The 15,816-nt window shown below is 42.5% G+C and overlaps 1 protein-coding gene across 1 annotated transcript in view; it reads left to right on the forward strand.

The window, feature by feature from the left end:
* Window positions 1-1,071: 1,071 nt before the first annotated feature.
* ETFB (electron transfer flavoprotein subunit beta) overlaps window positions 1,072-15,816 on the forward strand; it is a 33,862-nt gene continuing 19,117 nt past the window's right edge. The window contains exons 1-2 of the mRNA XM_075191186.1: window positions 1,072-1,178; window positions 9,234-9,392. Of these exons, the coding sequence (XP_075047287.1) occupies window positions 1,125-1,178; window positions 9,234-9,392 (213 nt within the window). The 5' untranslated portion in view covers window positions 1,072-1,124. The remainder of the gene's footprint in view (window positions 1,179-9,233; window positions 9,393-15,816) is intronic.

Here is a 15,816-nt window from a genome sequence, read left to right on the forward strand (position 1 = left end):
ATGTAAACTCTGGGGCTTATTTGTGAAAAACGGAGATATGGATGATTTTCTATTGCCGCTTATCTCGTCTGCAATTTATAAATATAAAATTCTTGCAGAGGCAGCTGAGCGGTACTTAGCTTGTTTCCGCGATATTGGTTGTGGGACTGAAAGCACAGGTTTGGGTATTCCATTCCACTAATTAAAAAAAAACAACAACAAACGTTAAATATCACTTCAAAAAAAATAAAAATATATATATAAATACATATGTAATGAAAAATAATTAAACATTGAATTTTTTTCTTCAAATGATTTTCTTCTGTTATTGACATTCTGTGGCCGCAACAGTGCAAGTGTTGCGGCAGAACATGTACCACTGCGATACTTGTTAGATAGGATTTCCCATGCTATTGCTGATAGTAATCCTTCGAGGGGTAAATTGCACTGCGATATAAAGTCCTATCACAGGATGTTTTCGTCGCCATTAGGGATTATCCCTTTGATAAATGGCAGCCATGTCTCCTCTGAGTTATTATTATAGTTTTATCTCATATCACTTATATATTTGGCAGAGACTATATCAATCCTGTAAAGTCACATTCATTACACATATCACATGGCGGAGCACATATAGATCTGCAGCTTCTACCATGTGGGCATGCATCATGCATGTGAACTAACAGCATTGCAGCATGTGTAATGCATGTGTGTCTGACAACCTCAATATATGGAAACATTTTTTATGCAAATCACACATTATTTAATTTTATTTAGTAAGAAGGGGGTGGCAGGTGGAACACCCAGCATCACACATCTGGAAGTCATTGCTCCCCAGCCTCTGTTTGGGGGCATTATGGTATATGTAGTTCACCACAATGTGGAGAGCCCCAGTCACAATATCCTTAGGAGACCTTTGTGCCCAGATCAAACATGGCGGCAGAGGGCAGCACGCCCTGACATCTAGGATACGTCACTACGAGACGTCGGCGTCAGCGATTGGACGGTGTTAGAAGCACGTGGTTGGTCATCGGGCACTGAGCGCTTTGATTGGCCGCTTGGTCCAGCTTCTGATTGGCTGAGGGTGGAGAGAGTGAGTGTAATTGGCTGGCGGCTGGGAGACAGGCACAGAGTCGGCAGGAAAGATGGCGCTGCGGGCCCTGGTCGGTGTCAAACGGGTCATAGATTATGCGGTGAAGGTGAGGCCGGGACTGAGTGCTATGTGTATGTAGAACGGTGTGCAGCTGGAGGGCTCTGTGTGCGGGGCTGTGGCTGGCTGTCTGTCTGTCTGCCTGCCTGCCAGGGGAGAGCGCCCCCTGCTGGCTGTCAGCCAGAGGAGAGCGCCCCCTGCTGGCTGTCTGTCTGCCAGGGGAGAGCGCCCCCTGCTGTCTGTCTGTCAGCCAAGGGAGAGCGCCCCCTTCTGTCTGTCAGCCAGGGGAGAGCGCCCCCTGCTGGCTGTCTGTCAGCCAGGGGAGAGCGCCCCCTGCTGTCTGTCTGTCAGCCAGGGGAGAGCGCCCCCTGCTGTCTGTCTGTCAGCCAGGGGAGAGCGCCCCCTGCTGTCTGTCTGTCAGCCAGGGGAGAGCGCCCACTGCTGTCTGTCTGTCTGTCTGTCAGCCAGGGGAGAGCGCTCCCTGCTGTCTGTCTGTCTGTCTGCCTGCCAGGGTAGATTGCCCCGGCGGTCATCCCCGACCTCAATGGCCGAGGGTTTTCAGGACCAACTCCGCCGCAAGGCTCGGGTGGTCCTGTTTACGATGATTTTAGCTGAAAGTTCCCCTTGGGGACTGGTTCTTCAGTTCCCCCCAGAAGGATGGAGTGTCTGATGACTTGGGATGACGGTCACCCATAAGGGTCTAATTCCAAACCCCTCGAAAATGTGCAGGACACAACCAAAAACAGACTAAATGTGAAAAAGGTGCTTGTGTTATAAATAAATAGGTGCCATAAGGCCCTAGCCTTTTTGCCTGAAATTGGGGATCCCTGGTGCAATTGCTGCCACTGCTACCTGTATCGCTCAGTCATTGTGCTGTATTCCGGTTGAAGTCACATTTCCGACACAGGATATGTCGGCAATTAACCTGTCGACATGAAAATGTGGGCGGGCGAGGTGCCGAGACTTCTATTTTGGGGACAGATTGAAAATGTCGACAATCACACTGTCGACATTTTCATCTTGTCCCCAAAATGGTCGACATTTCCTGTGTTATTATTTAATACCAAACCCCTGTGTTCAGCTATTAACTGAAATGGTCAGTGTTTGGTAATGGCTCCATCACAGGTCATGGAGTCCTTGAAGTCTGTTAATCTAACCTTGACATTATTCATACAGTCAACATGATGTTATGCTCTTTTGTAAGTGTACGTGTGCTAGTTCACAGAGACGCTGTAATGGAAGCCGCTTTATTTAAAAAATAAAATAAAAAAAATAGTGGTATTATTGAACATTAGATCGTAAGCTCATTTGGGCAAGACTGTCCTTGCTTTCTCTTTCATGTGATTGTACGTTGTTGTATTTGTATCGTGATCCTTTCAATGTACAGCTCCGTGTAATATGGCTAATAGAAAAGCTAATTAAAGTTTCTGAACATAATGTTGTGTCACAGGGGAAGGATTTGCTATGCACACAAAACTTATTGTGTGTGAAACTTAAAAAAAAGACTTTGCAAATGGGTGATTTTATATATATATATATATATATATATATATATATATATATATATATATATATATATATATATATATATATATAATTTTATATATATTTTTTATATATATCAAGTACTGGTAATCTGTCATCATACATTCTGTGATAGTTTGGAAACGTCACATATATGTGGCACTAATACAAGTAAAAAGATGCACTTTCATTTAGAATAAAATTGTATTTTACTTGTAGTGACCCTTAAGTTACCTGAGTGAATGATAGAACCCTGATATATAACTTGCTTCCCTTGTGTATGGAACAAAGAGTGATAACTTGTTGCAGCATTTCTTGTTTATAGAACAGAGCTTCCTTAAAAAACAAAAACAAAAAAAACATTCCATCATTTGTATCATTTTGGGATGTTTATAAAGAAGCCCGTATCCAGAGTGTTCCAAAATTTATTATAATAATAATTTATAATTGCTGCTGTTTGGTAATATTATTATAATTGTATTTATATAGGGTCAATCTTATTCTGCGGCACTGTACAGAGATAATGTAATCGCTCACATCAGTCCCTGCCCCATTGGAGCTTACAATCTAAACTCCCTACCCTCTCTACCCCATACTAACACACCATTTTGTCAGAAGCCACTTAGCCTACCGGTAGCCCCAAGCAAACAAGGGGAACACATGCATTTTTATATTTAATTTCGTATAATTTTGACCTAGTACTCCAAATCACAGGACAGTGTGAATCACAAACATTCTAAATGCTCAACATTCGTATTAACATTCTTCTGTCTTGTAATTGTTTTTTTCCCATGATCAAGTCTTGTACACAATATTTCCGTAATAAAACGTCTACTGCCATGTGCTTTTATTTGCTGGAGTCTGGTAATGGTCCTTTTGTGCATGATGAGAGGGGCTTGAAACGGACATGATTTCATAGCAGAGATTAAATAGGTGATTGTTTAACCACACACAGAATCAATGTAATATTATTATTTGTTGTGTTTTTATGGTTTTGCTATCCATGTGCTAGAGTGACACTAGTGACGTAAAAAGAGCATTCTACTATGCTTTGTAATGTAACTATGGAATAGGTGTTGGAATTTTTAAAGAAAACTAAGCTTAATAAACTCTTGTTGGTTGTAGGTGCTTGTCCTTAACACTGCGTATCTTTTTTTTATCTAGCAAATTGAGAACACAAGGTATTGGTTCATATTTTGATCAAAACATTTAAGCCTGCATCAAGGGTACCTCATTGTGTGCAGGTCCTACAGTGACCTATATACTTCCAAATCCCTCAAAATATAGTTAAAATCTGATGCACTCACCTACCAGGTACAGGGGAGGTGTTTCCTTTGAGAATTTTGCAGTTCGCATCTACGTTGTGACCTGAATGGTCAGTTTGTACAAATCGAGTTTTGCAGCAGAAAATGTCACTTTGCAAAGTTCCGCTCATTGATATGTGACACAATACTTTCTAAGCATGTACGAGAGATAACTTTTATTTAGCTTCATATTTATATCTATTAATATGAGTAGGAAGTGTTTGAATACAAAAGGGTGTAAATATAATATATGCACAGTCTAACCGAACAGCAGCCAGAATATTCTCTCCCTGTATATATGAAGCTTCGTGACTCTTTCTGGATAAGCTCTGTCTCTTTTGCACAGGTTGTATTTAGATTTTCTGTTGTAGATCAATGTCCTTCATATTCGCCAAAAATAATTGTGATTTAGGGGTATATTTACTAAACGTCGGGTTTGAAAAATGGGAGATGTTGCCAATAGCAACCAATCAGATTCTAGCTGTCATTTTGTAGAATGTACTAAAATGCTAACTAGAATCTGATTGGTTGCTATAGGCAAGATCTCCACTTTTCCACCCCGCAGTTTAGTAAATATACCCCTTAATGTGATCCTAATTGAACAGACACTAAGGGGGGTATTCAATTGTTAGCGAGATCCCCGGAAAAATGAGCGCTCAAAATATTAGCGGTAATATGCGCGGAAATACCATTAATACAGTAGTTTACTCGCTGAATTTCATCTCGCAGTTTAGGGAGCTCAGGGAGCTGCGAGATGAAATTCAGCGGGTAATTACCGTATTAACGCTAATATTTTTAGAGCGCTCGTTTTCCGGGGATCTCGCTAACAATTGAATACCCCCCTTAAGGCAGTATGTAGTTAATTGTTTAACACAAAGCCCCTATCCTGTACCTGGGACCCCTGTGATTGTTGTACTGAGACCATAATCAGCAGATTGGGGGGAATTCTGCAATTGAGCACGTTGTGAAGGAGAGAAGCAGAGAACGGGGAACAATATGCTCTTTATGTTAATTACAAGTTTGTTTTAATGAAATCTTTTATAAAGGGGTCAATCTTATTCTGTGGCACTATGTACTCCCTACTGTATCATCATCATCATTTATTTATATAGCGCCACTGATTCCGCAGCGCTGTACAGAGAACTCATTCACATCAGTCCCTGCCCCATTGGAGCTTACAGTCTAAATTCCCTAACACACACACACACACACACACACACACACAGAGAGAGAGACTAGGGTCAATTTTGATAGCAGCCAATTAACCTACCAGTACGTTTTTGGAGTGTGGGAGGAAACCGGAGCACCCGGAGGAAACCCACACAGACACAGGGAGAACATACAAACTCCACACAGAAAAGGCCATGGATGGGAATTGAACTCATGACCCCATCGCTGTGAGGCAGGAGTGCTAACCACTGAGCCACCGTGCTGCCCACACTCATTCACTTGGGTATTTAATGTCACCCCATTCCTCAGGGATTGTTATCTTTTTTTCAGTTATAATATATTTCATTTTTATGAGTTTAATATTGTGTTTTTCAGGGCTCCTATCTCATAGTTTAGAACATTCCTGTACAACCTGTGGCTCACTAGCTGTGGTGGAACTACAAGTCCCAGCATACCCTGCCAGCTGAGCATGCTGGGGCTCGTAGTTTCACGACACGCGGAGAGCCGCAGTAGGGGAAATGCATTCTGTGATGTGTCGTTTCCAGGAGTTTATACAGAGATTAATGGAACTGGTGGGATTTATCCGAATAAAAGGATGACACATTCTCTGTTTCCGTCTGTGACTTTTAGGAACTAATGAGGTGACTTGAGCTGTAAATCACTTGTGGCGCCGTCTTATCTGTTGCTTCCTCTCTGATCGCTCTGCAGATGGAGTGTCTGTTTGTGATGATGAATAAACGTCAGCTGTCAATAGCAGCAGATGATTTGTATGTAAATTACTGAGCCGAGACGGATTCATCGCTGCTTTCAATCGCTCAATTTCCAGACGTGTTTCTAGTGGGGGAAAAAAAAAATCAACAGATTTTCTCGCTTTTTAAATGAGAGGCTTACGGTTTGTACGAGTGTAAGACGTCCCCCGTCACTTACGCGGGAGTTTTATTCCTTTACGGTCTTAATGCTGAACATATTCCCTATTAGCGCAGCCCTCTACCCACGGCGGCTGTGTAATAGTTTCTATATTAGTCAGAGGCGGCCGTAGAATTAGGTTTGCAGCATCGCTGTTAACAGATAAAGGTTTTTAGCCCTTGGTGTATCCATGGTTTGGGGTAGCTTCACTCGGATATTTGTTGGATTTGCCCGTCTGGCTTCAGAGTTCTCCGATATTTTGGGATTGAATAGACCCAGTATGTGGGTTGGAACCTTACGTGATCCCCAGATAATCCGATATACGGTGCATTCTATTGTAAGACGCCTCGTTTAATGGTACACGGGCACAAAAGATTGAGCGCTGCCGAAATAGACCACAAGTGTTTTACAGTAGACGGCAAAACCTATTTGGTATGTTAAATATATAAAATATTGTATATATTAGTACAATGGCATGTGTGAGCTAGTTTACAGAAGGTAAAATTAAGAATCCTGCACCCTAGGAAGTACGACCACAGTTATCTAGTCAAATACTGGATGGGATGAATGAGATCGGTCTAAGGCTGGGTACACCGTACAGGGCTATGTTTCATCGAGTGGGTGGGATATTTGTATCATTAAGCACTGCCCACCTCAGTGACTACAGAGTGGCAGTGGTCTGATGGCGTGAATTACAACCTCATACCCATCACACCCCCGATCATGCTTCGTGTTCTACCCTATTACGGGGGGTTAAGTGCTCTCCGGGAGAATTGCCTGCTCTAAGGAGTCTGGGGAGTCTTCCTCTAATTCGGGAGCCTCCTGGACATTTAAAGCAGTTCTAGAGTTGGAATTGTTAGAAGGAAAAACATCTCTGCAGGGTAAACATAGATATGGCTTGTTCTATGCCCTGTGAGTTTGGTGTCTCTACCAGATACCTTTTCTAGTTTCGGATTTATAGATGCCCTTCATGTATTATTTTATGCTTTGATTGCGCTGTTGTGTTTATAGCGGTGTATATGTGTAGTGTAGATTATTATTATTTATTATTATTATCATCGTAGATTTGTAAGCTGCCACAGTGCTCTAATTGTATTTGAACGTTTGGTCATCTTCTTTGGTAAGCCTAGTATGGTGACACTACACAAATAAATCCATAATAACCGGCGAGAAATTGTTTGCTAGACTTCTCGCACGTTGGGTGGAGGCGAACACCCTGACGCCATGCTCTGAGAGGACAGGAGCATATGAGCTAGATATCTTTCTTTATTTTTTATTTTTTTTTCTTCCCCCTCTTTCACTTGTGCTTTTAATCTGCAACTGGTTTTATTGTCAATTGTGTTATAAGTGACCTTTTTAAAATGAATCCATTTTATTTAATTGCGTGAGGTCCTTGTGTTGGCATCCTTTAGGGCAGTGTCAGATGGGCGTCTTAGAATGCCAATGATTATTGATTAGATAACCGCATCATTCTAAAGCTCTTATATACGCTCCGTCTGCCTGCATGTAAGTAAACGGGTACCTGCTATTTCCTTGTCAAACCAAAGTGATTTCACCGTCAAAGCTTGGGCATGTGGCATTTTGACTGGACCACTTTGGCGTGAAGGGGACAGCGTTCGCTCACATGGGCGCTAACTGGGCCGTGTCTTTACGCTGCGTTTTCCTGACACTGCCCATAATACTGATTTTGGTCACTGCATTTTATTTTTTTCTTGCTCTATGCTATTGTCTGCACAGGGGCAACAGCCCATTTTGCAAATAGTCAATTGTATTCTTGATAAAGCGCAGCAGGAATTCATAGTATAATGTGTGCACAGGTTACCTCAGTGCTTTCTTGCTTGTTTCTGCTGGTGATTCCTTTAACCTTGTCTCCACTAGGGGGAGCTCAGGCAGCTTAGAAATGAGAATACTGCTGTCTCCCCTCGTTGCACAAATGAGATTTGACTTACATATTCCTTATCTCGTTTTGCTCCTATCGGGGGGAGATTGTGAGCAGTGTGATAGTAAAGGTGTTCTCTTTTCCTGTCTAAATGGTCCAGTGCGGCATTGCTCTGCAGGGGTAGGGGTGGGGGGATAGCCTGCTGCCTCCCTCCTGGCATTCGTTCAAGGCACACAACAAGCGTGTCCTTGAGATGCACTTCAGTGTCCAGATTGAATGAATGTTTAACCTCCACTGCAGGTGGGAGGCAAAGGAAGCCTCTCCAGCTCCCTGAGCACATTGCAGCCTGCTATGGCTGGATGGATGACTGTTAACCCTTTCTGTGCTAGAGACCAACGCGTTTCTGTCCCACGAGAGGGTAAATAAAGGCTATAGACTAGCCAACACGTCATCTTGTCTTGTGTTTCCACTTATTACTGTCTGACTTCTAATAGCCTTGTAGGAAACATAGCCTTAGTTTATTATTAAGGCGCGTTCTCTCTTATATACCCAAATATGTCGGCATTGGTTAAAGGAAACAGAGGGGGACCTGCCATATTGAGTGTCCTAATGAAATGCCATCAGAACAGTGCCCCCCCCCCCCCTCCCACGGTCACGTAATTAAAACATTGTTACACAGCCATTATTATGCCACCCTATTCCCCTGCGCCAATATCATTGAGTTCAAAAGTCCCAGTACAAATTCAATAGCTGAACTTTTAACAAGTTGGACAACTATCTTTATACGAAACTGTGTTTTGTACAAAGATCATTGACTCAAAACAAACTACCAGTCTCCAATCGCTGCTCTGTGCTGTTACTAATGTGTGGATGTTTGGGTTGGCTACCTGTGGGCCTTTTCCTTCCCACTTCAAATTAGATGACCCATGGGTACACGGGAGTTGGTTGAGCTGAAATACTTAGTGCTGCTGACAACATTCTAATGCCCTGAGTGGCTTCAGGTTGATTTAGACCCGCTCAAATTTTTCTTCACCTCCACGTGCAACTCTAGGCAAATGGCTCCTCTTGGCATCACGCTGATCTGTTGCTGGTTTCTGTTTTCTGGGTCATTGTTGTGCAGCGGATGGATCCAGGTGTATTGTGTGTTCTTTCTGTTAAGTTGTTCCCCATTGTCCTTTGTGTTTAGTTCTGGAATGTTGAGTGAAGTCTGTTCTCTTGAATCCTTACTCATTGTGGGATTCCCATCTCCATCTCTCCTGTCCTATCTGCTCTTGTATTGTGGGGTGTAATAATGAACCGCTTGTTTCCCGTCTCTCTGCAGGTGCGGGTGAAGCCTGACAAGACCGGGGTGGTGACCGATGGCGTCAAACACTCCATGAATCCGTTCTGCGAGATTGCCGTAGAAGAGGCGGTCAGGTTAAAGGAGAAGAAGATAGTCGGTGAAATTATCGCAGTCAGCTGTGGACCTCAACAATGTCAGGTATAAAGACTGCAGAGCGTTGCTAACCATTGGTATTATCTGTGGCCCCAGCAGTGTCCGGTATATAGACTGTACATCATTACTAACCATTAGTATTATCTGTGGCCCCCAGCAGTGTCCGGTATATAGACTATACATCATTACTAACCATTGGTATTATCTGTGGCCCCAGCAGTGTCCGGTATATAGACTATACATCATTACTAATCATTGGTATTATCTGTGGCCCCCAGCAGTGTCCGGTATATAGACTATACATCATTACTAACCATTGGTATTATCTGTGGTCCCCAGCAGTGTCCGGTATATAGACTGTACATCATTGCTAATCATTGGTATTATCTGTGACCCCCAGCGGTGTCCGGTATATAGACTATATACATAATTACTAACCATTGGTATTATCTGTGGCCCCAGCAGTGTCCGGTATATAGACTATACATCATTACTAACCATTAGTATTATCTGTGGCCCCCAGCAGTGTCCGGTATATAGACTATACATCATTACTAACCATTGGTATTATCTGTGGCCCCAGCAGTGTCCCGTATATAGACTATACATCATTACTAATCATTGGTATTATCTGTGGCCCCCAGCAGTGTCCGGTATATAGACTATACATCATTACTAACCATTGGTATTATCTGTGGTCCCCAGCAGTGTCCGGTATATAGACTGTACATCATTGCTAATCATTGGTATTATCTGTGACCCCCAGCGGTGTCCGGTATATAGACTATATACATAATTACTAACCATTGGTATTATCTGTGGCCCCAGCAGTGTCCGGTATATAGACTATACATCATTACTAACCATTAGTATTATCTGTGGCCTCCAGCAGTGTCCGGTATATAGACTATATATCATTACTAACCATTGGTATTATCTGTGGCCCCCGGCAGTGTCCGGTATATAGACTATACATCATTACTAACCATTGGTATTATCTGTGGCCCCCGGCAGTGTCCGGTATATAGACTATACATCATTACTAACCATTGGTATTATCTGTGGCCCCCGGCAGTGTCCGGTATATAGACTATACATCATTACTAACCATTGGTATTATCTGTGGCCCCCGGCAGTGTCCGGTATATAGACTATACATCATTACTAACCATTGGTATTATCTGTGGCCCCCGGCAGTGTCCGGTATATAGACTATACATCATTACTAACCATTGGTATTATCTGTGGTCCCCAGCAGTGTCCGGTATATAGACTATACATAATTACTAACCATTGGTATTATCTGTGGCCCCCGGCAGTGTCCGGTATATAGACTATATATCATTACTAACCATTGGTATTATCTGTGGCCCCCAGCGGTGTCCGGTATATAGACTATATATCATTACTAACCATTGGTATTATCTTTGGCCCCCAATAATTTTCCTTCCCAGCACAAATCTGTATTTAAAAAAAAATTCCAAATATTTCAGAAAAAATAACAATCTTGGATATAAATGGTTAACGTGACTGACTGCAATGCTGCAATGACAGATTACTGGTACCTGTTAACGCCGTGTCCTGTCGGCGTAATTATTGAGAGATAGTGGAAATAAGAGCCTGAGTAGAACAGAGATGGTCCCATCTATCTTCTAAAACACAATGCAGGTTATTTGGGCGATTTAGATATAAAGGTTATTTTCTCAGGCAAGAGATATTCAGAGTAAGTGTCATTACCTAGGAGCAGCTTCATTGCCTGTCGCTCTTCTAGTACAGCGAGCTTGTCTCCTGTCGTTTTATCTTCGTGCTGCCTATTACAGCTGTAAAGATGTGTAATTCTTACATATATTTTTATTAGTCATACAGTGATTTACAGTTGGGATGTGGTTTTTGCTATTTTGCACTGAACACTTTAAATAATCACAGCTTTTTAACCCCATCAGGTGTGTTTTCATAAAGATTGATAAATAAAAATGGAACATACCTGTGACTGAGAGTGGCTTTGTATAATTTAAACAAACTGGGGACTGCTCATTTGAGGATTTTGTTTGGTAGTCCATCACTTTGTCCTAGTATATTGTATGTCCACTTCTATTGAAGTTCATCATCATCATCATCATCATCTATTTATATAGCGCCACTAATTCCGCAGCGCTGTACAGAGAACTCATTCACATCAGTCCCTGCCCCATTGGAGCTTGCAGTCTAAATCCCCTAACATACACACACAGACCGAGAGAAACTAAGGGCAATTTTATATCAGCCAATTAACCTACCAGTATGTTTTTGGAGTTTGGGAGGAAACCCACGCAAACACGGGGAGAACATACAAACTCCACGCAGATAAGACCATGGTCGGGAATCAAACTCGTGACCCCAGTGCTGTGAGACAGAAGTGCTAACCACTGAGCCACCACTCAAAATTGATGCCAAATTAAAACCATCCTGCTAATTACTACAATCTACTGGAATAAAATCCTTCTGCTTGCAATGGGACTTCTGCCTGAAATTGCTCGCTTAGAATGCAGAAACTCCTGATAGGTTGGTAAGCATTGTCCACCGCTTGTAGTTTGCCTAGTTGTAGATGTTGATAAGAAGTCTTTAAACAAGTTGTCTGAAATGTCCTCATCAGTGTGTTTCTGTGTTCTGAGCAGACCATTTCAGTCCTTATTCGACTATTCCAGTGACTTGTTTTCAACCAGCATAATAATTTTAATTATGCAAACTCGTTTTGAGTAATACAGTTAAAAGGATAACATCCTCCCTCTCTCCCCAGTGTGGCTAGAAAGCTTAGAGAAGCCTAAAACTTTCTCTTAAACCGTATAAATTTGTAAATATTACAAGATTTTCACATCATATTAAATTGTATTTAGGTTTAGTGGCTGTTAGGACTCTAAAATTCCTGTTAAAGGTATTGATAGAGCCTTGCACTTTGCCCTCGCTTTCGTGGAGTGCTCAAACCATGTCCTTTAGCGGACCTGAAAGCTTCCCTGCAGCATAGTACATGAGCTCCTGTGTATTGTACCGAGTGCTAGCTCTTATAACCGCTAGAGGCAGTGTCGATACAAACACGACCAGAAGGGAAACCCGTTTAACTATCGGAGTTAAACCACGTTTTAAATGCTCTCGAAGGAGGAGGATGGAGAGAGAGAAGGAACTTGTCCTATGAAAATGTCACTAGACCACGGTTCTGAAAGCGACGGACTCACTGGCGCATCCTACCTGGCCTATATCATCCAGAGGACTCTGGTGTTTCTTTCCACGTTATACCTGTACATTACTAATCGGTTATGGTTCTAGGTGGACAACTATTACATGGGAGGGCACATCGATAATACCTAGGACAGTGATGGCTAACCTGTGACACTCCAGGTCTTGTGAAACTACAAGCCCCAGCATGCTTTGCTAGCTATCAGCTAGTTATCTACTGGCAAAGCATGCTGGGGCTTGTAGTTTCACAACACCTGGAGGGTCACAGGTTAGCCATCACTGTCCTAGGAAGTGTTATTCCCACCCATGACATCAACCAATGTGGGGGGCTCCTGTTTTGGTTCTTTGTTCGACCTTCCCCCATATACACTGAATGCAGAAACCGCCCGTCTCCCACTATCGTAAGTGTACTACATCCATTATGATTACATTTATATTGACATCTACCGGCCTTTTAACTGTTCCATGTATTCCCTGATCACTGTGAATTTTTAAACCATCCCTTCAATGTTCTGAGTGCTGCTATCCTAGGCTGATGTCACACCTACACACTTAACCACAGGGATTAATCCCACCGCACTGGGGAGGGCTGGCAGATGCATTTGTGGCCATTAATGCTTTATACTGGTGCAATTAAGGCTGGTATTACAGCACTCTCCTCCCGCTCTCCCGAATACTACAAGACAAGTGCTCCAAATACGAAATGCATTACTCTCCTTAGTGGCAGCTCCTCCATACTCGCACTGACGGTCCTGTTCGTGTAAGTGTAACACAGGGCAAGGGTCCTTTGGAAGCCAGACAGAGATTTTTAGATTTGGGGAAGAAGTTCTCCGTTTCTTTACATTATTCTTGCTGAATACAACAATAGTATCCCCATGTTGGTGAGAGTCTCTTCTCCCAACTTAATGATGCGGGAAAACAAAAGGCTTTCAACATTTTCTTTGGTAATTTTAACTAGCCGGTTAAATTGGAGGTTTATAGCTGATATTTCATGTCCAAGAAACCGCAAAGGGGGCAACTATAAAACATGGATGCAACAATTAGTGGGCTGAACAATTAGACGACCCGTTGGCATTGTTTGGTCACTTAGTGATGTCGCTACATCTGAGTGGACGGATAGCGCTGCGTTCTCAGTACAGCTGTCTCCGCTCTGGGAAGAGGACCAGGGGTACATTAAAATTATTCAATATTCTCTGTGCAATAAAACATTCATATATTGTAACTAAGTGATGTACTCATTTTATCTGGTGTACCCTGATCCGGCCACGGCAAGACCTCCACGCCGCCACACTCCGGACTTCTGATTTCTTCCTACAATTTATGTTAAAATATATGGGATAATCTTAGATGTTTGACATATGTACCTCGGTGGAATCTCTCGTTCTTTTATCAGCTTTAAAATGCTCCTTTCAGAACTCTGGAAGTTTGATGTGCATAGGGAATAATGCTCTTTCCCCCCCACCCCCATTGTTCTTGCATCAGACATGCTCAGCTCTAATACGCTGCTATAGCGTGGGGAATTATATCGGTGCAGGATGTGGAATTCAACAGACTAATGTATGACAATACAAGTCTACGAGGAAAGCCATGTACCAATGTCTGTATTCAGTCTGCTAACTTATGTTTCTTATGTTCAAAACCCGCACACGTCTCGCCGTATACAACCATCTCTTAATGTGAGGATTATAAGATTGTTACATCAAATATAGCAGTATAAATGCCACTTGTTTTTGTTGTTATTTTGGTGATTCGGTCTCTTCAAAGTCTCTTGCGGAATTCACCAATCCCAGTTGTCGGATCTCCAGACCCGAGAGTCAGGCTATTGACATCTGCTTTGATTCCTCCCCACTGAGTGCTGTTTGTTCAAGGAAGGTAATTAAAATGCAAGTCTCCCAGCAGTGTTCTTTACCTAGTGTTGTATTATCTACTACAGATAAAAACACAACTGCAGGATAGGCACAGATTGGTTCGTTCGATGCCTCTTATTGTCCTGGTCTTGTTCGGCGTCTGATTGCCATTAATCATTCCTTCTATGCTGAACACTTAAAAACAAGGTCAGGAGGAGGAACTGTGTCTCAAATAATCCTAGAGGAAAATGTTCCATCCGTATCCCAGTGTATGAACTCCTAAGACTCGGGCCGTGGTACAATCAGACCTTTGCAGCTGATGTTTCATTGACCTTGAACTACGGAATAGATCTTGCAAGTTAATGTGTTATTGGGACAGAATGAGACAAACTTAGTTTAGATGCATTTAAAGCGGAAGCAGCCATATTTTGAGCATGGAACTACAGCCTATCTTGCAACCGGTGACATCACACGGGTCACGGCTCTCTCCAGTGACATCACAGGCTATCGGTAAACCTGACTTTGTGACCTTGTAATGATCTGTTTTATGATGTCCTCAAACACTTCTTAAACATCACATCTAACAGCAGTAGGAGTAGAGTCCTTTTAATGTACACACAACCCTAGAAAATAAAAAAAATATCCAAGCTTTTGTTTTGAGAATCCTGCAGTATTTTGCGTGAAACTCATTTTCTTGGAAATATGCGCAGTTTCTAGCAGCGCGTTCCATCAAATCCCATTTATTTTTATTTATTAAAGTGAGATTAATCTATGCAAATGCTGATTATTTCCTCCTGTGCAAGACGGATTAATCTCTTACTGGGGCTAAAAATAAAGATTTTTACTATTTAGGCTTTTTTCGGATTCATTTAAACATGCAAAGTAGGGTGCAGATTCTGTTCAACAGAATTCTCGATAGCAGGTTTAATTATTTAGATGTTCCTGATATTTGGATTAAATGCATTCCTAGGCTAGATATATTAAGCGATTGTATCTAATCGGTGCAGGATGAACGTATACTGCTAATGTAATCATTAATTGGCCTCTGCAGAGAGCTGACAGTGACTGAACGAGGGACTTAGTGCTCTCTATGCCCGGCACTGATCAAGGACTCCTAAACTGCACTCCTACAAATCCTGTCTTTTTTCAGCACCCGGTAAGAAGGCAGTTTGGCCTTCCAGCCGTTCAGGACTCAGAAGCATAAGCTAATTTAATCTTCTCTCCGCAGTAATGTTCTTTTAAACATGCTCCAGGGCCTGTTTCGCTACCTGGGGTTTGAAAATGAACCTGGCTGTCACTTTGCCGGAGAAATGCTCCGTCCCAGAAGCCAAAGTTAAAGGTGTGAGAGGAACAGAGGGGGACCGGGGAGGGGGGGGCACTGTCACTTCTCGTTACGGGGAAGGACTTTACAG

This window comes from Mixophyes fleayi, chromosome 11 (genome assembly GCF_038048845.1).
Source record: "Mixophyes fleayi isolate aMixFle1 chromosome 11, aMixFle1.hap1, whole genome shotgun sequence".
In the NCBI taxonomy this organism is placed as follows: Eukaryota; Metazoa; Chordata; class Amphibia; order Anura; family Limnodynastidae; genus Mixophyes; species Mixophyes fleayi.